The 24,932-nt window shown below is 45.9% G+C and overlaps 1 protein-coding gene across 2 annotated transcripts in view; it reads right to left on the bottom strand.

Moving 5' to 3' along the window:
• HSF2BP (heat shock transcription factor 2 binding protein) overlaps window positions 1–24,932 on the bottom strand; it is an 84,871-nt gene that overhangs the window by 34,516 nt on the left and 25,423 nt on the right. For both annotated transcript variants that reach the window (XR_008199255.1, XM_052638418.1), the window contains exons 6-7: window positions 23,578–23,710; window positions 13,506–13,623 (exon numbers count right to left, since the gene is read on the bottom strand). Coding sequence is in view for 1 of the 2 variants with exons in the window: in XM_052638418.1 (XP_052494378.1) it covers window positions 13,506–13,623; window positions 23,578–23,710 (251 nt within the window). In the remaining variant the exon portion in view is untranslated. The remainder of the gene's footprint in view (window positions 1–13,505; window positions 13,624–23,577; window positions 23,711–24,932) is intronic.

Consider the following 24,932-nt stretch of genomic DNA (forward strand, 5'->3'; position numbering starts at 1 on the left):
GAGTGAGAGCTCAAATTCAGGAAGGTAAGGCCTAAAGACGGCTGATTCCAGAGACATGGGGCGTCAGTGTCAGCGCCTTTGTGCAGAGGGACAGAAAGAAGAGCTTCTGACCAACATGAGACAGGGCTTCAGAGCATAGGCCCCTTCATGAAGCCAGAAGAATGTAAACTGCCAAGTTTGGCTTGAATGCACACTTTTTGTGTGGCCTGAAAATCCACAGGTTGGTAAGAAAGTAGACCTGGGAGAGGAGCTGTTTCAGCCTCTTAAAGCAAAGGGCCCTCGACTGGGTCACCAAAGAATTCCCACAAACACAGTGTAACAACTGTAAGTTCCTAATAAAAGTCACAAAACACGTGAACAATAATAAGTCCTTAAAGTAACAGTACAAAGAACCAGTGACAGCCATAATTAAAAAAAAAAAATTCTCAGATACTACAAGTATCAATTGCCAAATAGAAAACAGCTGTGTTTAATAGGTTTAAATAATTCAAAAAGAAATTTAAAACGAGATCAAGGAGTTACTGGGGATTATAAACAACAAAGGCAGCTCAAAAGAGAACCAAGCAAAACATACAAGAAAGAAAACTTTAATAATCAAACTGTAAAACTCAAGGGTAACTGACACATGGGAAAGGAAAAATACTAAAAAGAAAAGAAAGCTAAAGAAATGACAGCAAACAGAACGAAGCTGGGAAAGAGGAAGCCCAGAAAGGCAGGTTCCAGGACAAGGGGAACACTAAGGCTCAAGTGCAGATTCTGCCCAGGCTGCAGCCAGCTCTGAACCGCCCACTGCACAAGGCAGACAGTAAGGAGCCCGGTGGAGAATAAGAAAACCACAGATGGAGGCACAGATCTAGCTGCTGACTGCCTTTGGGGAGCCGGAGTTGAGAAGTCAGGTGGAGTTAACTAGGTAGTTAGGACAAACATCAGTTCTCTTCAAAAAAAGGAATCAGAGCCCACAGCCTGCCTCCCGAAGTGTCTGGAGTGTGTACAACTGAACATTTAACCCACAGGCCAGCGGGCGAAGAGAGCGAGGCATGTGTTTTGGATGCAAATTTATGGGGTGCCAAAAAAGCTTACTAATCAAAGTTTTAAAAATATATTGTAATGTAACTTTTAAAAGTTAAAACTATTGCAAAAATTCCATAATAAGCAATATATGAAAATTTTAAATCAAGATGAGATCAGTGACAGTACTGTGCCAAGACCTAATGGAGCCTAAGGCAAAAGGACAATCAGGGATTGCGATCGGCCCATTAAGAAGGGATTAATTACATAAATTATGGCATATGCATACATGCATGCCATGGAAATGTGTATTACAGTTTCCTGTTAAAATAGCTGGCTTCCCCACTCAACTTGGCTTGTCGAAAGCAAGCTTCATGGCTGATGGGTCTTTATAGATACACAGGCTGGTACGGTTCCTGGGACATGACAAGCACTCGGAAAGCTCCATATGGAAACTGAACAAGCTCCACGCAATCGAGAGCCTCAGCAGGGCAGCATGCAAGACAGTCTGTCCTCTCCTCCTTCAGAATAGCAGTGCCCAGTTCTCAAATTACCATCTTCTGCCACCTCACAAGCCACACAATGAGCCAAAATTACAAATCTTGGCAAGTTTTCCTGACAACTTTTACACATATCCAAAATCTATACACTGGTAACTCATTTAATGAGTTATTAAGGGATGTTCAAATAATGTACTCGTGAGGAAGATTGATTCAACACAGTATTTAGAATTTTCTGAGCTCTCTAATCCAGAATCTCAAGAAGAGAAACGTTCAGGTCACCAGCACAGACAGCTGGAACTCCTCAGACTCCAGTGTATTTCCTACATTGCTTTCTGGCTAGAGCAGCAGGCTGAGTCACTGCAATGGCAATCCCATGGCCCACAGGGCCTGAAACTGTTCTATCTGGCCCTTTGGGGAAAGCTTGCCAAGCCCTGCTTTAAAGCCTAAAAAGAAAACAAGCCAGTCTTTCTTCTCTAGATTTTAAAAGGCTAAGTTAATATCTAGGTGGTGACTGAAGTGTGGGGCAAACCCCAGATAATACGTCTAGTTGAAATTCTTCCACTGACTGCGTTTAACTTTAAAGTGACAAAAACACAAACTGACAACTATCTCTAAAATTTCACGCTTGGTCATCATCAGCTCCATCCCAAAGAAGCTAGAATGGAGCAAACGTAACCGCCACAGCACCACTTGACCTCCTGCTACCGTCAGGACATCTCACTGAAGACCAGAGAGCGCTCCCAGGTCACAGCACCACTTAGTAAACAACAAACCCTGAACCACTCACTGGTTCTCATGTAAATGCTTTCTGTTCCAACCTTTCTACTCCAACCAAAAGTACTGTAAATAATGTATCAAATTTCCAACCATCAGGTCAAAAGAGACTTTCCCTTCAATTCACTTCTCTGGTTGGTGGTGTTCAGTCGCCCAGTCATGTCTGACTCTTTGCAACCCCATGGACACCAGGCCTCCCTGTCCTTCACTATCTCCTGGAATTTGCTCAAACTCACGTCCACTGAGTCGATGATACCATCTAACCATCTCGTCCTCTGTCACCCCCTTCTCCTCCTGCCCTCAATCTTTCCCAGCATCAGAATCTTTTCCAATGAGTCAGCTCTTCACATCAGGTGGCCAAAGTATTGGAGCTTCAGTTTCAGTTCTTCCAATGAATATTCAAGGTTGATTTCCTTTAAGATTGACCAGTTTGATCTCCTTGCAGTCCAAGGGACTCTCAAGAGTCTTCTCCAACACCACAGTTCAAAAGCATCAGTTCTCCAGTGCTCAGCGTTCTTTATGGTCCAACTCGCACATCCATACATGACTACTGGAAAAACCATAGCTTTGACTATACAGACTTTTATTAGTAAAGTGATGTCTCTGCTTTTTAATACACTGTCTAGGTTTATCATAGTTTTTCTTCCAAGGAGCAAGTGTCTTTTAATTTCATGGCTGCAGTCACTATCCACAGTGATTTTGGAGCCCCAGAAAATAAAGTCTGTCATTGTTTCCACTGTTTCCCCATCTATTTGTCATGAAGAGATGCGACTGGATGACACGATCTTACTCTTCTGGTACTTCAGTATTAAAAGGAAATGTAGTTTCCCAAAGTACTGCAATACTGGGAGTCATTTTTCTTTCAATGACAAAAAAAAAAGTAGGCAAATTCTGTTTTCTCCCATGAGCCTAAGCAGAAGATAGGTTACAAATTTCCTTGTCTCCAAAGTCTCGAGATTGAGACACATCCCCCATTGATAGTGAAAGGACTGAAAGTAAAGCTAAGATAAAGGATGAGTAAACCTGCATACTACAAAAGTAACTCTTCTCCAGTGAAAAGGCCCTCTCTCCATCTGAAGCAGCAGGCCCGCACCAGTGAGCTACACAGGCTGTCCCAGGAAGAGGCCCGCGAGCCCTCCAGACAGTCTGCCGTCCAAGGCTGAGTCACCAGAAGTCAAGGTGATGCAACTGAACTACCTTATTCTTCATTGTAAAAGAAATGGTAACCTGTAACCTGGAAGCAACAAAGAACACACACACCCAGGATTTCCAAACAAACCAGCCATAAAAACAAACCAGAAGGCATGACACATCAGTCATCCAAAACTGACTAAAATCTAAAGTAGCCAAATTAGCACCATCAAATAATTCTAAGGATCAGAGAGCAATAAACTTCTTAGAAAAGGCTGCATATGTTATGTGAGAAAGAAGTCAGACTGAATGACAGACAGAAACTCATAGTTGGAGGCCGATCGGTTTTTAAAGAGGAACATAGTGACTGATTAGTGACACGCTGGTTTGACTTGGTGCCCCACTTCAGTCAGGCTGAGCCTAAAAATTTTGTTGTTCAGTAGCTCAGTCACGTCTGACTCTGTGACCCCATAGTCTGCAGCACACTGGGCTTCCCTGTCCTTCACCATCTCCCAGAGTTTGCTCAAACTCATGTCCTTTGAGTCGATGATGCCATCCAACCACCTCTTCCTCTGTCGCCCCCTTCTCCTCCTGCCCTCAATCTTTCTCAGCATCAGGATCTTATCCAATGAGTCAGGTCCTCCCATCAGGCACCCAAAGTATTGGAGCTTCAGTTTCAGCATCAGTCCTTCCAGTGAATATTCAGTGTTGATTTCCTTTAGGTATTTTTACTCAAGTACCTGTACAGTACCTCATGAGAAACGCTGGGCTGGAGGAAGCACAAGCTGGAATCAAGATTTCCAGGAGAAATATCAATACCTCAGATATGCAGATGACACCACCGTTATGGCAGAAAGTGAAGAAAAACTAAAGAGCCTCTTGATGAAAGTGAAAAAGGAGAGTGAGAAAGTTGGCTTAAAGCTCAACATTCAGAAAACTAAGATCGTGGCATCCGGTCCCATCACCTCATGGCAAACAGATGGGGAAACAGTAGTAGACTTTATTTTTCTGGGCTCCAACATCACTGCAGATGGTGACTGTGGCAATGAAATTAAACGATGCTTACTCCTTGGAAGGAAAGTTATGACCAACCTAGACAGCATATTAAAAAGCAGAGACATTGCCAACAAAAGTCTGTCTAGTCAAGCCTATGCTTTTTCCAGTGGTCATGTATGCATGAGAGAGTTGGACAATAAAGAAGGCTGAGCGCCGAAGAATTGATGCTTTTGAACTGTGGTGTTAGAGAAGACTCTTGAGAGTCCCTTGGACTGCAAGGAGATCCAACCAGTCCATCCTAAAGGAGATCAGTCCTAGGTGTTCATTGGTGGGACTGATTTCAAAGCTGAAACTCCAATCCTTTGGCCACCTGATGCAAAGAGCTGACTCATTTGAAAAGACCCTGATGCTGGGAAAGACTGAGGACAGGAGGAGAAGGGGATGACAGAGGAAGAGAGAGGGTTGGACGGCATCACCAACTCAATGGAAATGGGTTTGGGTGGACTCCGGGAGTTGGTGATGGACAGAGAAGCCTGGTGTGCTGCAGTTCATGGGGTCGCAAAGAGTCAGACATGACTGAGCGACTGAACTGACTTGAACTATGTGACATAGAAGCCACACAAAAAGAACGACACCCACCTCCCTGGTTAAAAAAACAAATCCCCTTAGTGAACTCCATCTGAACTCGGACTTCGGAGAGGTGGGACCACTATCCCCACCTGATGTGGGAGCGAGGTGTGAATCTCCACAGACCTTGACAACATACGTGTGGACCCCACCAATCCTGCTCTCTGCATCTGCACCAGCAGCAGCCGACTGCTTTGATGGTCCCCACCACCATGAGAAGTTTGGCTGGGTTGGTCTGTAAGTCTCAAGTAAATTTTCACGGCTGTGTCCCCGCATACTGTCACAATCTGTTTATCTACTCTCTAGCTGACAGAGGTTTCATTACTTTGCCACTGTGTGCTGTGACGTTTCTACACACCTGTCGTGGGGTTTATGGGCCGCACTTTCGCTGGAGTAGGTACGCAGGAGTGGATTACCCGTCCCGGACACATGCACATACAGCTAACAGGTTCAGCCCCACCGTTTCATCTCCCTCCCACCCACAGAGCAGACAGGACTCACGTCCTCCCCAAAGCTCAGAATTGCTAGACTCAGACTGCCTTCACTGAGATGGAATGAAATGGCATCTCATCATGGTTATGATTCGCTCTGAGGCTGAGGTCAAGGATGTGCTCCACGTTCATGAAGTTCAGCACGTCCTCTGTGAGGGACTGACTACCTCCTCTACCCCAAAGTGCACTGTTATTTACCTTTTTCTTACTGAGAAAGCCAAATACAGGCTCGTTTCTTTTTTAGTAAGTGTTTGTCTATTTATTTTTGGCGCTGATGGGTCTTCATTACTGCATGGACTCTTCTCTAGTCGCAATGACTGGAGGCTACTCTCTAGTTGAGGTGCGCAGGCTTCTCAATGTGGCGGCCTCTCCTGTTGCAGAGCACAGGCCCTAGGGCGCACAGGCCTCAGCAACTGCAGCTCACGGGCTCAGCAGTGGTGGCTCCTGGGCACTCACGGGCTCAGCTGTGGAGCACGGCCTTAGTTGTTTTGGGGCATGCAGGATCTTCCCTGATCAGGGATCGAACACAAGTCTTCTGAACGGGCAAGCAAATTCTTTACCACTGAGCCACCAGGGAAGCCCTGCTTGTTTCTTTAATATACACAGAATGATCAAACTTGATAGGCTAAAACCCTAAAAATGCCTTTCAAAAGAACTGAGGTTATACCCAGCATTGGTTACCAGGCTCTAATGTAGTTCTCAACAAATAGTAAACATTTTTGTGGCTGAAAGCTCTGCTGCCTAGAAAATAATATATATTAGTTCCAGACCCGAAATGTTGGAGATAAACTTTTCAGAAGTTGGTTAACCTTTGTTAATATCTGGAAATGCTGATGACTCCAAATTAAGGAGTTTGAATATATTTAAGTTTTGTCTTTAAAACGTATCTTCCTCTTCAAAACATTTAACTATTAACCAACATCATGATAAATTATTTATAATGTCCTTAATGATAACTTTTCCACCATCCCATATTACTAAAGTTTTGACTAGAAAACCATTTAGAAACCTGATCATGTTTGAAGATTTCTTTTCAGTTGCATCAAGCCACTCCGAAGTGAAGAGGTTTCAGGCCACCCGAATGCACAGTAACACACTGTATAACTTCTAACAATAAACAAGTATGACCATAACCCAGAAAGTGAGTATTTGCCTCGCATTTGCTCATTCAGCAATATTCACTGAGCACCTCTGTGTACCAGGCCTTGAGGACACACAGCCTGTGCTGTCCAGAAGCTTACAGTGAACGGAAGAAGACGACAAAGCACTGAACACACCCTGACGTGTGTGCTCAGAGCTCCCTCACTAAGCTCAGTGCCCTAAACTCAGTTCTAAAATATCTCTACTGTTTTAAGACATTTTATGGAAAAGCCTCCAGAATCACCTTCCAAGAAGTACAGCCTGCATTCTGATTATCCCAGATCAGTCCTTTCCCATGTGGAGGCTGGGCGTCTACAGGCAGTCAGCCCGTCGGTCCTGATGGTGAGTCCTCACTGGCTGAGGCTCCGATCCGCGGGGCTGGCACAGCCACTTGGAGCTGCCCCTACTCGACATGCAGTAGGACCGGTCTGGTCACACAGCGGGCATGGGTCTTCCTGCAGCGCTCACAAGCTGGTTCTGCACCACAGGACCTGACAGACGTCCCAAGTGGGGCTTCTCCCTCACTAAACTGTTGGTAACAACTGGGCAGCCCACAGCTGGGGGTATAAACCAACAGTAACTGCAAGCAGGGGGAGGAAGTACCCCACCCCCAAAGGAATTTCTCTAAAGCCCACTCTGCAGAGCTGCTGCCCTTCCTGACCTCAGATGCTGTACGCTCAGGGGCCCCTGCATGGTGAAGCACGCTGTGTCAGTGGCCAATGCTGCTACAGAGTAAACCTACTTCATGGAGCCGAACCCCAGGTCCGGTAGTGGGCGGGGGGAGGGTGTGCATACCTTATGGAGAACTAAGCAGTGGCTGAATTATGGAGAACCCATCCCTGCCACTGCCCTCCAGCTCACCCCCCAGGACTTCCCTTTCTTCATCTTCCTGCTCATCCCCCAGTGGCCCCCTCTCCCCAGCGGGGACTTTACCCAACCCATTCAATGACACTCTCAGCAGGTCTGGCTCCCACACTAACCCTAAGAAGCAAAGAGAACAAGAGCTCAGAAAGCTTCCTGTGGCTTGTGTCAACAGGACTGGTAAAATCATACTAAAGTTTGGGTAATAAGAAAGTTGTGTATATGACTCCAGGAAGAGTTTAAAAGGCTGGAAGTAACCCTAATTCCTAAAATCCAGATCTCCAATGTGAAACACAAAACGAGTTTTTCCAGCTCTTACTGAGCATCAAGGAGAATGCCAGCGCCAGTGTCACGTGACTCCAGTGGGAAAACAAGACACAACCAGGAGTCTCTGAGGGTCCACCGTGACAGACCCAGAGCCAGCACGACGCCTGGGGACCCTCAGCAATCCCAAGCCCAGGGCACAACCCTGAACGCAACAGCCCAGACTCTGCCTGTGCTGGGCACTCTGCGTGCCAGGCTGATGCCCCATGGCTGGAGATGGAAGGGTAAAGGCTGATGCTGGTGAGGATGGGGAAATTCCAGACACTTCACACCCTGAGGGCCGGCTGCATGAGGAAGAGGTGGGCAGGATCTGTCCCCCACCCAGTGGCTCATCACCATCTGCCAGAACTCACTTCCCCAGCCTAGGCAGACAGAGTCTGGCCTCGGGCCGGCCTGGGGCTGCCCACAGTCCTATCAAGTGGCCACATGGTGCAGACGCCAAAGAGGCTGATGAGGATGTAAAACTTATCAACAGAGAACATAGTCCTGCTTGGTGTAGCAAGAAGGTTATCCCCTTGGAGGTACAGACGCCGAGGCTTAAACGATACAGCCAACAGCAACCCCGCCACCCTGCCGCACGAGCACCTGGAGAAGCCCCAGGGCCCACTGGTGTCCAACCACCAGATGTCGTCGGAAGTTTCTAGACTTGGAGAGTTTAACAAGGGTCTTCCAAAAATAAAGGCAGATAAACTGGAGCTAGTGAGAAATTAAATGGCCTGAGAGGACATAACACTGAAAGAACTCACGGAGGCCAAGTCACAACAACGTCCCATTTGTCACCAAAGAGGGGGCCCTGGGGAGAGTCAAGTCTGTTATATGGCCACTGACCCCCAGGGCCCATGGGGACTTCAAGAGAAGCAAAAGGAACACAGTGCCATGAACCAGCCCTTCATCCCAGGAAGATGCGCCATGTCATGGAAAATTCAAAGCCACCCAGGTCCTAGCAGAGCTGGCCAATACAAACCCCAGGGTCCTATGGACAGTGGTCAGAGCACAGCTGGGAGAACGCAGGCTGAGAAGGAGCCAGTGGGGAGGGAGAACTCGGAGATGCCAAAGCAAGAGACGACAACTAACTGAGCAAAGTCCCAGAGAGCAACTAAGCAAAAGGACAGCTAGTGAAAGCCCCCAATCCCACAAGGCCACATGAGAGAACTGCTGGTGAGGTGGGTAAACAGTGAGGCAGCGAGGTGGGTAAGCATAGGCCACGACCCTCAGTTTTCCCTGCGGAGCAGGCAGGAAAGCACCTGCTGGGACCCCCACACCTGTGCTGCAGAGAAATAAAGGACAGATGAGGGCTACACGGGGCTCAGGACCAGGGGAGGGTGAACTGATGCATGACTGCATCTGGAAACCTCCTCCAGCACCACGGCAACCAGGAAGGGAGGAGGTGACAGCTGGTCCAAGGTCAGTGCTCAGGAGATGGCGGGGAGGGGCCTGGGGCTGCTGACAGAGCAAGGGAAACCCTGACACGCCTCACTAGCGGAGGCAAGTGAGCCGGGCGGCCAACAGAGTGACTGGAGGAGAGAGGCAGTACGGAGCGGGAGTCTCGGCAAGGTTTGGAGGCAACAGGAGGAAGGAGCTGAACGCGACAGCAGTACGTGTCTGAGGACCGAGACGGAGCTGCCCACCTCGTAGGCTGACAGTGTGCACAAGGACAAAGTCCAGGACCCTCTGCATGCTGTTATAACAACGAACGTGGGTCATGACATATCTGCCCAAATCCACACATGGGCCACAGCTGCACGTATGCTATGGTCTCTGGGCAATTACGACGCATCAAAGCAGGTTCAGCCTTGGTAAAAAAAAAATTCTCGTGAGTCATGTTGATAATTGGGAGAGCCGTGCATGGGGAGCAGGGGTAGAGGTTTATGGGGCAGTGTTGTATATTCCTCTCAATCTTGTTGTGAAAGTAAAAACTTGCTCTAAATAATTTTTTTTTAATCCCCATCTCTGGCTCTGAGGTACCCAAGCTGCTGAAAAGGAGCAGCCTTTGATCACAAAGGTGGAAAGGAAAGTAAAATCCCCAAGAAAAAGGCAAGATGCAGTCAAGTCGAGGAGAGGTCACAAAGCAAAGGAAGCGCTTGCGGAACGAGAGGTCCTAGTTCAGAGCACTCGGGGCTGGACTTCAACAGCGATGCAGGACGAGGGTGACAGTGTGCATATCAGGAGGCAGCTGGAGAGAGCCAAGCGGGGGACCTGCTTCAGGGACCCCAAGAGGGCTCGAGGCTGACAGCTGCTCACGCTGCACTCAGGAGTCAGAAGGAAGCCTGTCAAGTTAGCAAGCAAACGTCTCTGCAGGCGGTCCTCCCACCTCCCGCTGCGGTAGACAGGAGCCCATCAGGACGAAGAGGCAGAGGGCTCCATGCCAGATACAGAGAGGCGAGAAGAGCCCCAGGAGCCACACCACGCCACAGCAACTGGAGCAGGGGCTTGGCTGGCCCCGCAAACGCTGACCGTGTACAGACACAGAAGGAGGAGACAGCAGAATGACAGACAACAAATCATAAAGAAAAAGACAACCCAACAGAAAATGGGCAACAGGCATTCATGGAAAAAAACTCATGCTATGAACATGTGAAGAGAGTCGCACCCTCCCTGGTAAGTTAAACCTAAAGACAGAAACAGAGATAACATGAGTGTTCTTTACAGGAACAGAACCATGAAGACTGACGAGGGAGTGGGAAGACAGAGCTCTGTGTGTGTGTGTGCAACTGTGCACTCTGGTGACCCATGGGGCAGCGCTTCATAAAACTGAATGTGCATGTCCTTTATCTCAAACACTGCACTTCTGGGAAAACTCTTCAAAGAACTCTCACACAAGTTAGCAAGGACATGTTTGCCAAAGATTTTCACTTTAACATTACATTTGTAGAGTAAAACATGAAAATAACATACATGTCCATCCATAGTGAGAACATAATTCAAATGTTACATTTCCTTTGATGCAAAATACTTACAAGGGTAAGATCCACATACAACTTATAAAAATACACACACCACGAGGTAAGTTACATGTCACGTTGTACTACATGTACTGCTCACGTACATACACATACTTAGATGGACCCGAGAGCTTTGCTCCAGAGAAGACCGAGTCAACACACCCGCCCTCTCGCTGTCTCTGATGCAGCTATAAACTCTGGACAGAATACAAGGAGCAGCTAGGTTAGGCCCCAGAAAAGGAAACCGAAGCAGGTGGATTGTGAAGACCATAACTGGTAAGAACCACCAAACCAGCAGTTCACCACTCAGCCCCCAAGCCCAGGGTGGCCCTGACCCACGCGGAGCATGTCAGGAGAAGCCCAGGGCTCAAGCTCGAGGAGATGAGGGGGAGCACGACCAGGCAGGTGGTGGGAGCCCTTGGGTAACTCAGACTCTGTGGGAAGGGAATCGTCCTCACCGCCCAAAGGAACCGGAATCCTCTGCACTCCAGCACTTGCCCTGGGTGTGGGCACAGTGCAGGAACGTGACACCTCAGGACACAGAGAACCAGCCTTCTGGGGGAAGGACTAAAGAGGGGGTCCTGGGAACAAACAAGCACCAAGACGTCATGGAGAGTTAGGAGCTCAGGAATGTGACCACACGAGGTCGCCTATAGACTCCAGGCCTCATCCCAGCTATGCATGTGTGGATCTGATCATAAGCAGCACGTACTAGACTCTGAGAACTAAAATATCACATCATCCGGGTCTCGGACAGGGACACACGTGAGGGGCAGACCCAACAGCTCTGCCAAGGCTTCTTAAAAGTGGGACTGATGGGAGTGGTTGGGATTTGGTGGTCTAGCAGCCAGGGCTCAGCACTTTCACTGCCATGGCCCAGGTTCAATCCCTGGTCAGGGAACTGTGATCCTGCAAGCCACATAATGTGGCTAAAACCACAACAACAACAAAAAAATGGAACTGACATGGAAGTCATAAACAGAGAAGGCTGGTCAGAACTTGTGAGCTGACCCCAACCAGGCTGGCTGCCTGCTGAAACAAAACATCAACATTTCCCATAAGATTTAAGCAAGACTCAGAACCTCAAAACATAATATCCAAATGTCCAGAATACAATCCAAAAATTACTCAGCCTATAAAGAAATAGGAAAAGTCCCAACTCAGTGGAACAAGAGAATCAAAACATACCAAAGCCAAGATGACACAGATATGAAAAGTATTTGACAAAGCCTTAAAGAAGTTATTATTTAAAGTGCTCCAAGAAGTAAAAGCAAACACCCGAAATAAACGGTGCAGTAGCAGAATCCGAAAATGGATCAAGGTTTCCTATCCTAACCCCTGCGGCCGACACGTAACACCCTGGTCATGTTAAGCCAGGCTTCCCTGTATCTCAACAGTAAAGAACCTGCCTGCCAGTGCAGGAGACGGGGGTTCAATCCCTGGATCGTGAAGATTCCGTGGAAAAAGAAATGGCAACCCACTCCAGTATTCTTGCCTGGGAAATCCCATGGACAGAGGAGCCTGGCAGACTCCAAAAGAGTCAGACATGATTTAACAACTAAACCACAACAACAACGTGTTAAGTTACCTGGTCCAGGCAGTGAGACTCGGCAGATACAACTGAGGTCACTGATCAGCTGGCTCTGAGTTAATCAAAAAGGAGTTTATTCAGCTATGCCAAATGTAAACCTATGACCCCATCGAAAGCAGAGTGTTTTCTCTGGCTGGTAGAAGAAGAAATCGAAGAAGTTTCAAAGTATAAGAAAGATTCAGGGAGTTGCTGTGATCTGAAGATGGGGTGGGGGTCAGGTGATAAGGAATTCAATCACCCCTGGAAGCTAAACGTGGCCCCACCTGACAGCCAGCAAGGAGGCAGGGACCAGACTCCTGTGAACACAAGGAACTGGGTTCCTCCAGCAACCTGAATCGGAGAAGGCAATGCCATCCCACTCCAGTATTCTTGCCTGGAAAATCCCATGGACGGAGGAGCCTGGTGGGCTGCAGTCCATGGGGTCGCAAAGAGTTGGATACGACAGAGCGACTTCACTTTCACTTTTCACTTTCATGCAATGGAGAAGGAAATGGCAACACACTCCAGTGTTTTTTGCTGGAGAATCCCAGGGATGGCAGAGCCTGGTGGGCTGCCGGCTATGGGATCGCACAGAGTCGGACACGACTGACGCGACTTAGCAGCAGCAGCACCAGCAGTAACCTGAATGCATGTGGAAGCAGACTCCCACCCAGAACCTCTGGAAAGAGACCCAACTGGACCATCCCTGATTTGGGCCTCATGAGGCCCTGTTGGGATACCAAGCAAGCCGACTCAAACCTCTGACCTACAGACCCTGACGGAGGTGTTGTTTCAACCACTCAGTGCGTAGTAACTTGTTACACACAAGTGGAAAGTGAGTCCAGGTTCTGGCCCCTGGAAATGGGGTGCTGCCACAGCCATCACCTAGTCTAAAGTTCACCCATGACAGCATCTGGGACTCACTAATTGCCCTGAGGTGGGAAGATTCCTTTTGCTTGTATTATTTTTCTAAAACAATATCAAATAGAGAGTGTATCCCTTAATTCTCCAGGAAATTTGTTTCTTCTATTTTTTAGAGCTATAGCTAAATTAACTGTTTGCTCGAAAAAGAGGCCCAATCAGCAAATTCTAACTCATACGCAAATAAACGTGAACTTTTCAATACTAGCCACCGTACACTTTGAGTTTGGTACACTGTCCGGGCTTCAGGTCCCCTAGAAGCTGCAGTATGGTGTCCAGGAGCACTCGACTCGAGTTAACCAGGAATTCACGGCCACTGGCTATGGCAGCTACATCTGCAACAGAAAGAGGACACAGAGCGTCAAAATCACCGCTACTTCAAAACCTAGAGAAGTCTGTCCAAGACAGAGGAGTGTTGCTGTCTTTCTTCTAACATACCTAGTGAACACAGAATAGTTAGCCACAGAGCCAGCAGCCAGAACAGGGTAACTGGGAAGCATGGCAGTTACTAAGAAGGTGAGCAATGCTCAGTGATTAGCAAAGGGCTGGGTAGTGGAACAGAGCACTGGGTCTACATACAGCTGCAGTCTGGCCACAGCACAGCAAGTGGACACCAGGCCCCAGAATACTGGATAAACAGCTATGAGTGGTTGGGGTCCAAACAGAGGGTAGGGGCTGATGACTTTATCTGGGACCAAGGACACTAAAATACACTTTCAACCCTAGGGGTGAAATCCTGATGACTTTAAACTAGAATACCAAACTGAAATCATGAGGTCAAGAGAGACCAGGACAAAAACTGATTACAAGAAAATTTTTTTGTATAAATTGTACATACCATTGTGGGTCAGCAAGTGTCACCTTTTTTCATGCTTGAGGTCCCACAGAACCAAGAAGGAAACCAGACCAAGTCATCACCCTGCCTCCCCAGGGACACTGTGGAGCTAACACTGGCTCCGTCACACTCCCAGATATCTACAAGGACACGTCAGTAATCCAGAATATTTATGTATGTGCCGGTATGATTTTTCCTTGGCTAGGTCTAACAATAAAGCATGATTCAGAGCGACTGAAATTCCTAACCCACATGCGCCGGTCTGGCTGGAGGAGACAGGGCAGCAGCACCCGCAGGCTTCTTCTGGCCTCACCGATGCACTTCCAGTTAAGCGTGGTGTTCACTTGATGGTTCTGGCAAGACCCTCTACAAGTTTAAGGAACTGTTCTTCTATTTTTCATTTGCTAATAACTATCAAGAATGGAGTATAAATTCTATCACTGACTTGCTCTGTCTTTGACTAATTGTAATCTAATAGCAGAATATAAATTTCATCTATGCTAGCAGGCCAATGCTATGGAACCAGATCCTGGACATTCCTGATCAAACGAGAATATTGTTCCCATTTCTGCTTGGTATTCCAGCAATTTTTGCCTCATAATTGCCTCATGCTATTTAATTTGGAATATAATTTCATGACAGCGATAACTTTACTGAAGACAGGACCCTTCACTGATACAAATGTAATCTTATTTGTTCAATGAATTTGAACCTGATGACTATATTTTCTATCACAGGAAACACTCTAGATTTACCAAAGAAATACCTGGGGGGAAATGAAGCATTGGGCATCATAAACTCAAAGTCATTTTAAGTAAGTTTTTGGAGATGACATTCTTCATATTAAAAAAGGAAACACACATTCTAGCTGCCTACTTTAGTAGTTTCCAGAGATGGCTTGCCAACAAACCATGCCTCTGGTCTGCAGGCCTTGTGTTGTTCCTGACTTGTGTATGAACCAGAACGCAACCCACCTGCTGCACAACTTTCAAGGCAAGACAGAAAGAACCTGGCAGCTTGCCAGTTGCTCTAGGAGCCCTGATTGCTAGGAAAGAAATCTAACTCTTGCTGAAATGCAACCAAGTTCAAGTATACCATGGAGAGGCCCGAGACTCCACAAGGAGAGGAGGAGTCCTGCTCACCCCCAGCTATTCTACCCACAGCAATGTGAGTCAGCTGAGGTCCCAGTCAGGGCAGAGCAGCAGCAGATCCTCCCTGCCAAGTCCAGAGCAAACTGCAAGTTCTAGAGAGAAATAAATGACTGCTATTGTTTAATGACAAGGTTTGGGGGCAGTTGGTTACACAACAATAGATAACAGAAACATCACTAACATGTCACTGAAGAAAAAAGTTACAGAGCAAAACGTACACTGTACCAGAGCAAACAACACCACCCAACAAGACACAGCCACTTTACTGGTGAGTGAGGTTCCTTCCCACATATCCAGTATTGTAAGGGTGAAGGCCAATCTTCCCTTTCACTAAACACAGATGAAGGAGCAACTATGAAGTAAAATGAAAGTGAAAGTGAAGTCGCTCAGCCGTGTCCGACTCTTTTCGACCCCATAGACTGTAGCCTACCAGGCTCCTCCGTCCCTGGGATTTTCCAGGCAAGAGTACTGGAGTGGGGTGCCGTTTCCTTCTCCAGGGGATCTTCCCAACCCAGGGATCGAACCCAGGTCTCCGGCATTGCAGGCAGACGCTTTACCATCTGAGCCACCAGGGAAATAAATGTCAACAAATTTCTATACTGACAGCTCCGGTAATTATCAGCCTATCTGGGATACTCATGAGTTAGCCCTAGGACTGTGAAGGATTGCTGGTTTAATTTTCTGTTAAACTGCACATTTTTTTCTCCTCTAGGTTCATTTTTCTTCAAAGTTTATAGGTATTTCTAGAAGTTACCATAGTAATTATATAATTTAAGAAATGAAACTAGTGTGAATTACATATGCTGAAAAAAAATGTAAAAAGTTGAAGGGTATTATGTTTGATACTTTTGCTTTACCTTGTAATTATTTTGTCTTATTTTTTACAATAGGAATCATAACAAGGTACTGACATAATAATAGTAACACAGATCAATGGTAGAAGTGAGAGTCCAGAAATAAATAGTCAAATTTGTGATTAACTGATTTTCAAGAATGGGATCAAGACAACTGAATGGAGAAAGGATAAAAGAATAATCTTCAACAAATGGTGCTGGGACAACTGGATAGCCACATGCAAAGAAAAAAGACTGAACCCCTACCTTATACCATACATAAAAATTAACCCAAAATGGATCAAAGAGCCAAATGTGTGAGCTAAAACTATAAAACTCTTAGAAGAAAACACAGGGGTAAATCTTCATATTCTTGAATTAAGCCAATGACTTCTTATATATGACAACAAAAAAGCAAGTAACTAAAGAAAAACATTACACTGGATATCATCAAAAAGTACCACTTTTGTGCTTCAAAGGACACTACCAAGAAAGCGAAAAGACAACTACAGAATGACAGGAAAGGTTTGTAAATAATATACCTGATAAGGGACTGGTATCTAGAATATACAAAGAACTCTAACTCAATGATAAAAAGACAAATGACTTAATTTTGAAATGTGCAAAGGACTTAAACAGACATTTCGCCAAAGAAGAGATACAAACGGCCAACAAATGCACGAAAATATGCTCAACCTGCTTCACAGGGTCCGATACATCTCCACCACGGAAGAGTGTGTGTTCAGACTGTTAGGGCGCCCAGTCAGAGAGAAATCAAGGGCCAGGCCTATGCTGGCAGAGCTCCACTGCCAGCCAGGTGCTATAACCTGTTGACCCACCATGAATTAAAGAGCTCCAAGCAGAACCCCCAACTTTCCAACAGCCCATCTACAAGTGTAATTCCTGTCTTTCAATTTGTTCAGATTCCTTCCCTTAACACTCAACTGCACTCTCAGGAAAGACAGACTCGCAGCACCTTCCGTTTCTCCCAATCTCTAACTGTTACTCTGAGACCATCATCACCCCTGCTCTCTGGACACAGCTCCTGCAAAGTTTAATGGATAGGCATTTATTTTGTAAATGAAATGGATAAAGAAAAGGCACTACAGAAGGAAAATTTTAGAGTCCTAGAAAACTCTCCTACACACAAATTACAACCAATCTGAATATTATTTGCCCATACTATGTAGGATTCAAGAAACAATCGCAAAATTAACTATAATCCCAGAACCCCTATCAGTGAAAGGTTCTATTGTTGTGTCCAACTCTTTGCAGCATACTAGGTGCTTCCCTGTCCTTCACCATCTCCTGGGTTTGCTCACTCATGTCCATTGAGTTGATGCCGCCATCCAACCATCTCATCCTCTGTTGTCCCCGTCTCCTCCTGTCCTCAATCTCACAGTCCTCCTCTTACATTCCTTTAATCTGGAAAACTCTAAGACTGACTGTGCTTAAGTGAAAGAGGACAGTGAAAAAGCTGGCTTAAAGCTCAACATTCAGGAAATGAAGATCATGGCATCTGGTCCCATCACTTCATGGCAAGTAGATGGGGAAACGGTGGAAACAGTGGCTGACTTTATTTTTGGGGGCTCCAAAATAACTGCAGATGATGATTGCAGCCACCAAATTCAAAGATGCTTACTCCTTGGAAGGAAAGTTATGACCAACCTAGACAGCATATTAAAGAGCCAAGACATTACTTTTCCAACAAAGGTCCATCTAGTCAAGGCTATGGTTTTTCCAGTGGTCATGTATGGATGTGAGAGTTGGACTATAAAGAAAGCTGAGCACCAAAGAATTTATGCTTTTGAACTGTAGTGTTGGAGAAGACTCTTGAGAGTCCCTTGGACTGCAAGAAGATCCAACCAGTCCATCCTAAAGGAGATCAGTCCTGGGTGTTCACTGGAAGGACTGATGTTGAAGCTGAAACTCCAATCCTTTGCCCACCTGATGCAAAGAGCTGACTCATTTGAAAAGACCATGATACTGGAAAAGATTGAAAGCAGGAGGAGAAGGGGACAACAGAGAATGAGATGGTTGGATGGCATCACTGATTCAATGGCCATGAGTTTGGGTGAACTCTGGGAGTTGGTAATGGACAGGGAAGCCTGGTGTGCTATGGTTCATGGGGTCGCAAAAGAGTTGGACACAACTGAGCAACTGAAATGAACTGAACTGAACTGACTATGCTTATCTTTTAACTGAGCCAGCTACAAAAGGGACATGAGTTTCAAGGAAACACTCCAATTCCACAAAACAACAGCTTCTTATCTTGGTCACACTCTGTCAACTGAAGGAAGGGCATTATCTAAGGAGAGATTACAAAGTATCCCCAATTATCCAAGACAAACCATTGAAAGACAATGTCTGTGATTAACTGGATATTGTAGATAACAGGTATCAAATTCTCCTGAATTAGCAAGACCTCTATATAGATAGACAACATCAAATATGTCAGATTCACGCCCAGGGGACACAGAAACCAAAACAGTTTTCAGCATCTCAAAATAGCTCTCTGCATTTACCTCTAACATCCCAGATTATCATAAACTTTATATGTACAAGACAGGTTAAGGCCATGATACAGGGCAGTGGTTCTCAAAGTGGCAAGGGAGCACAATTTTGCCGCCAAGAGACACCTGGCAACCACTGGAGACACTCTTGGCTGTCACCCCAGGGGCTGCTCCTGGACTCTCAGGGCAGAGTGCAGGGATGTTCCTAAACCCTACAGTGCAAAGAACACCCCCAAACAGAGCATTTACTGCTGAGGCTGAGAAACACTGCTCTCAGGACAGTTACTCAAGGATATGGCACACAGTGAAGGCCAACTGGCCCTCAGAGACCATCACCTGATCCCGGACGCAAGGCTCACAGCCTTGTTTCTCAGAGCACCCGCAGTCCAGGGCTGGGGCAGACCTTAATCTTCATCTGGGGGCCTAAGCCTCTCTTTTCAGAAGACGAAGCTGGGGGTCACAGTGTAAAGAGCACAGGGCTGGTCAGTGGTGGAAGAGGAACTGGACTCTGCTCCCCCGTGTCAGTGCAAGCACGTTGAGGGTGGGAACCAGGAGGCAGAAGCACAGAGGGGCCAGGAGCAGCGCTGGTCACTGACACTGGGGCGCGCTGCTATAAGCTCTGGGAGACTATTACATCCATGACAGATAAGCAGGATCCAGTCCTGCCACAAATTATCAACAATCAAAAAAGTAATTTGGGGGAGTTCTCTGGCAGCCTAGTAGTTAGGATTCGGCACTCTCACTGCTGGGCCCGGGTCCTCCCTGGTCGGGAAACTAAGATCCCACAAGCTGTGAGGCGTGGAAATAAAAAGAAATTTTAATTCGTTAATCATTACCTAAGGGCTTCCCTGGTGGCTCAGTGGTAAAGAATCCGCCTGCCAGCGCAGGAGAAGTGATTTCAATCCCTGGGTCAGGAAGATCCCCTGGAAAAGAAACTGGCAACCCACTCCAGTATTCTTGCCTGGGAAACCCCATGGACAGAGGAGCCTGGTGGGCTACAGTCTATAGGGTCACAAAAGAGTTGGACACAACTTTGAGACTAAACAACAACAATCATTACCTAACACTGTTTGAATGAATAAACCCAGAATTTAGAGACAAGGAACGCAATTATAACTTCCAAATAGTCAAAAAGTAGAAAAGGTAGTCAGAAAAATAAGTTTTCCATTTGTAAGCTACACAAGTTAAGCTTCACAGGGTTGCGATAACAATTTGCCATCTCCTTTTAAGTTCTATATGTGTCCACTTATAAAAGTTGTAGAAAACAATTGCACACCCTGTGTTAAACAGGACCCTGGGTTACAATATGCTACTACTTACCCATAGCTCAGTAACATGCACAACAACGTGTAAGGTACTGAGCAGGCATTATAAAAATAACGAAGAAAATAAAGTCCAGAGAACTAATATCCCAGGAAGTGGACTAGCTGGGCCTAAAAATCCACTCTGTATTACTATTAATCTATTATTAACAACAGTGACTATGGATAAGAAAAATTCACTAATTTCAGTTTAAACCAATCTGCGACAGCCAGCTTTTGCTTAGGACACAGTAAACTGAAAAGAGCGACACCTCCATTCTTTAAGAAGAGGCAGGCAGATAATTTGAAAAATCACAACTTATCCTGAACACATCAGAGTTGAGGTTGCAGAATCAACCGACTGACAGGAAAAAAACAGGAAAAGGCAGGGGCTGCAAGGAGAAATGGGAGGCCAGCACCTGCTCCCCAAGGGTGGACACTGGACACCAGACAGGCCAGCCAGGAAAATTCAGCTAAAAAGCACAGCAAACTGCCAGACGAGCAGCTGGTTGGTGCTGATGGTGGGCGGAGGGGCTGGCTGCAAAAGAAAGGTGGTGGGGGAGAGACAAGAGGGAGGAAATGGAACTTTTCCACATCTTCACTGTGGTGGTAACATGACTGCATGCATTTGTCGAAACTTGCAGGATTCCAACAAGGTGAAAAAAAAAGCTGTAAGGCGAGTTTCCCACAGGTAAGTTTAGAAGGCAGAGATCTATCTGACAGCTAACCGAGGCATCTGCTGGTGGAACAGTCTTGGTGTCTGAGACATGGAAGGCCCCGAGGCCTCGGGGGAGCAGCAGTAAACACCAACACAAGTGCGTAAACGTTGCATCACGTTCATCAGCCTGTAAGTGGAATGCAGACATGCCCACTTCTGACTCTTCGTGAGAGCTCCTAAGTGAGCCACTCCAGGTAGGGAAAAACAAAGCCAAGTTGAGCTTGTCAGCTGAGCACCAGGCTGGCTTTACCCACTGGCCCATGACCTCACTACTGCACACCAGCTGGCAATTGAAGCAATTCAAAATCACAACTCAGCAGAATGGAAAGTCACACACATCACAGACTTTTGGAGTCACTTGCAAACAGCAGAAAATCTAATCATCAAATTTGCAAGCATTAAACATTCTGCTAAAAAAGAGACCCCAGGGACTTCCCTGGTGGTCCAGTGGCTAAGACTCTGCACTCCCAATTCGGATGATCCAAGTTCCACCCATGATCAGGGAACTAAATCTCACACACTGCAACTAAAGATCCCACGTGCCACCAAATAAATAAACTAAGACCTGGGGCAGCCAAATACCCAAGTATTTATTTAAAGAAGTGCCAGGAGCCAGCATGAGGAGTCCCGCCCATGGCAAAGGTCATGAGGTTAAGGGGCCTGACAGGCAAAGGCGAGTCGGGCCTTAAGGGAGCCTCGCTGGATCTGCTCGTGCATCTGCCCCAAAAACCACAGTCTGCCTGCCTTGCTGCATTATGCCTTTCACCTACACTTCTGACATTACGGGGGGGTGTCCCCCACCACCTCTCTCTGTAAAGGAGTTAACTTAGGACTCCAGTTAATAAATCTCCCAGGCATGGTCCAGAAACTCCTCTGATGGCTCTCTAGCCTGCCTGACAGGACTATCCGGCCACATGTGATTGTTTACAGTCTCCGAACCGTGAGAGGCATGAGATGCTTTAAACTTTTAAAAACAGATTCTTTTGAGAAGTTAGAAAATTATTAGTATAGTATTAGTGAGTTAGTTAGAAACTATGTTGGTGAGGGGTTTCGTTGCTGAGTTAATGATTGCCGCCAGGCCTCCATATCCTTAGGCACCTGGGAGTATGTTCATCAATGTAACTGGAATGTAGAAAAAGAAATACAGTACTTTTGATGTCAGCAATACTAGACTTTTTGAGTTAATGAATTTTCTCTTTTGTTATAGATCACTGTTCTCTTCTTTCTTTGTTATAAATCACTGTGTCCTTGCTATCTAAAAATGTAACTTCTTCACTATCTTAAGACTAAATAGATCTTAAGGGGAACAAGTTTTCTGATCGATTAACCTTTATCAATAGAAAGAAAGGTGTAAAATGTTGATCGGTCTCCAGACCAGAAGATATTGTAAAACAAATGTAAGACCCTTGTCAGAACAAAGATATGCTGAGAACACATTTATCTCTATGTACAACTAAAAGTATGAAAGTGGATTTGGAAAATAAAGAAATGGGCCAGTTCCTGGAAAGACTGGTTTCCCCCATGTGGTCTTTTCTCGTTCTCTTCTTTTCTGGCTGAATTACCATCTGGAGCGTGGAGGCTCGCCATGTCTACTTACTTGCCCTAGCTTCTTCTAAGACCCACACGAGAGGGAGCCCAAGGCGGGGCACCCTCCGCTATTCAAGTGGGCGCCGGTGGCCTACATAGGTGGTGCAAACTCTTTGTCTTGGAGTTTTATTGGTTTTCCACGTAAACCAAGTTATTCAGCCTCTTTTCTCTACTTATTTTCCTACTACACCATTTCTTTCTAATCTCCCTCCATATCTTTAATTAAGCAATTAATTCCTCAGATGCCGACACCATCTTTGCTTCGAATTCCCTGGATCCACCAGTGCTGGACCCTGGCAAACGAGAAAAGATATCTTATAGAAATTTTAGAAGGTGGAGCAGTGCAAGCCTCAACCAGCTGAAGAGGCTATGATGAAAGTGCATGAGGCCGTCCTCCAGCAGACAAAGGCCAAATCAAGATTGGACAACACCTGGGTCTCAACATCTGCCCATGAAGAATATCACCAGCTCTTAAAGGCTTATGAAGAAATTGTCTACATGAGATCTACTGCCTTAGGATTTCAGTAGATAAAGAAAAATAACATTTCCCCTCTATTTAAAAGCAGAGAATCACCCTAAGAGGAGCATAGCATAGAGCAGATGAAAGAACAATGTAAAAAAGTAACTCATAGCACTATAACTATTTCACTGACTTCAGAACAAAGGGCCTTAATACTCACTAGTATATACCACGTTCCACTATATTAGCATTAATTATTTAGTCATCTGGCTTTATCCTTTACAGCAGTTTTGCCGTTAGAACTCTAATTGTAACTATAATCTTTGGGGAAAACTCATTAAAGAGACAATTTAGATGTTTTGGAATTCTTTAATTACAACAGCACGTCGATGGACGTGAGTTTAAGTGAACTCCAGGAGTTGGTGATGGACAGGGAGGCCTGGCGTGCTGCAATTCATGGGGTCGTAAAGAGCTGGACACGACTGAGCGACCGAACTGAACTGAATTACAACAGCAAAACAAGAGCAAGAGCCTACCTGAAGCTCTGCTTAAGGCTTTTACTTTAGGCGGATATAAGTAAATGACGATGATGCCAAGCAACAAGTAGCTAAACACACAGTTTTGACTTCTGTCAACATACAGAACTGAATAGAACATGCAGCGCCATCCTGCTTCCTAAGGTGAGCGGCTCACACTCACTGATGCCTTCTTATCAGAATCACCCAGGTGATGCTCCACCACACACACCCGGTCCGACCCCATCCACTGAGTCAGCGTCTCCAGGGCAGGAGCCCATCTGAACCAGAGGTGCTCATGCGCACGCACCCTGACTGTGATTACTGCTCTGGAATACATTCCGGAAAGTCACTACGTTCACAGGGAATTACTCACTTGTTACGATTCCGGCCAAAGCAAAAACAAATTGATTTTCATCAGAATCCAGCTCCTTAACATCCCCATCCAGTGACTTCACAAAACTCTCCATTGTTTGACCAGTGATGTTGAAAAACTTCAAAGCTTTATCCTGAAAGTTTAGAAATGAGAACGTCACAACCTTTCAGGGCTACCAGCAGGAAAACACTTTCAAAGTGAAGGACACAGAAAACTCCAGTTTTAATTACAGAAGCAGTATTTTAAAATCTGTTCCCTCGTTAAAACTTCCTGTTGAAAAGATCAAGAAAAAAAGAGGTTTGGGGCATATAGAAAAATTACCTTGAAGACTGATATAGTAGTAGTTAGTAGTAGTAAAGTCGCTAAGTTGTATCCAACTCTTGCAACCCCATGGACTGTAGCCTGCCAGGCTCCTCTGTCCATGGGATTCTCCAGGCAAGAATACTGGAGCGGGTTGCCATTTCCTTCTCCAGGGGATCTTCCCGACCCAGGAATCGAACCTGGGTCTCCTGCATTGCAGGCAGATTTTTTACCAACTGAGCTATAAGGGAAGCCCATACATATGGGAAACAGTTCAAATTTATACAATGACAGAAGTACTTGGACAAATTCACCCAAAAATATACTAGAAATATACCAGAAAACTAGGTTATCTATTCTAGGCATGAAACCAGAGGTTTTCAAACCTTTGGCAGAAATTATTTTTCAAATAAAATCTTATATGAAACCTCAACACATAAAAGACAGCAAACAGGCTCATCTGGCATTTAAGACTCTTTGTGACCCCATGGACTGTAGCCCACCAGGCTCTTCTGTCCATGGGATTTCCCAGGTCAGACGACTGGAATGGGCTGCCATTTCCCTTCCAGGAGATCTTCCTGATCCAGCGATCAAATGTGGGTCTCCTGCATGGAAGCCCATTTAAGTCTCCCTTCCTCAGCAAAAAGAGTTTCCAAGTTCACAGAGCCCTGAAAGCACTTCCTTGGGGGAAGGAGGAAGAGGAGGCAGGGTTCTAAGAAACAGTCTGAAAACCAGAGCCTGTACAATGGCACAAGAGAACTACACAAGGTGATATAAATATCCTTACTGGATTGGGAGATACTATACACCTCCAAAACTTAGCTGAAGAGCACTAAGTTGTACACTTACAATAAATGAATTTTATGATACATAAGTTATACCTCAAGAAAGCTCAATAAACTTTAAAATACACTTAGTCCCTCCGCCATTTCTATCTCTACAAGTGACGAGTAAGTACTATATGGCCCTCCCACCAACCATCTACCTGGGTGTTTATTTCCATTCAGGACCACACGATTCCCCAGAGTCAGGGCACAGTCTTCCTAGGCTGTCAT

This window comes from Budorcas taxicolor, chromosome 1 (genome assembly GCF_023091745.1).
Source record: "Budorcas taxicolor isolate Tak-1 chromosome 1, Takin1.1, whole genome shotgun sequence".
In the NCBI taxonomy this organism is placed as follows: Eukaryota; Metazoa; Chordata; class Mammalia; order Artiodactyla; family Bovidae; genus Budorcas; species Budorcas taxicolor.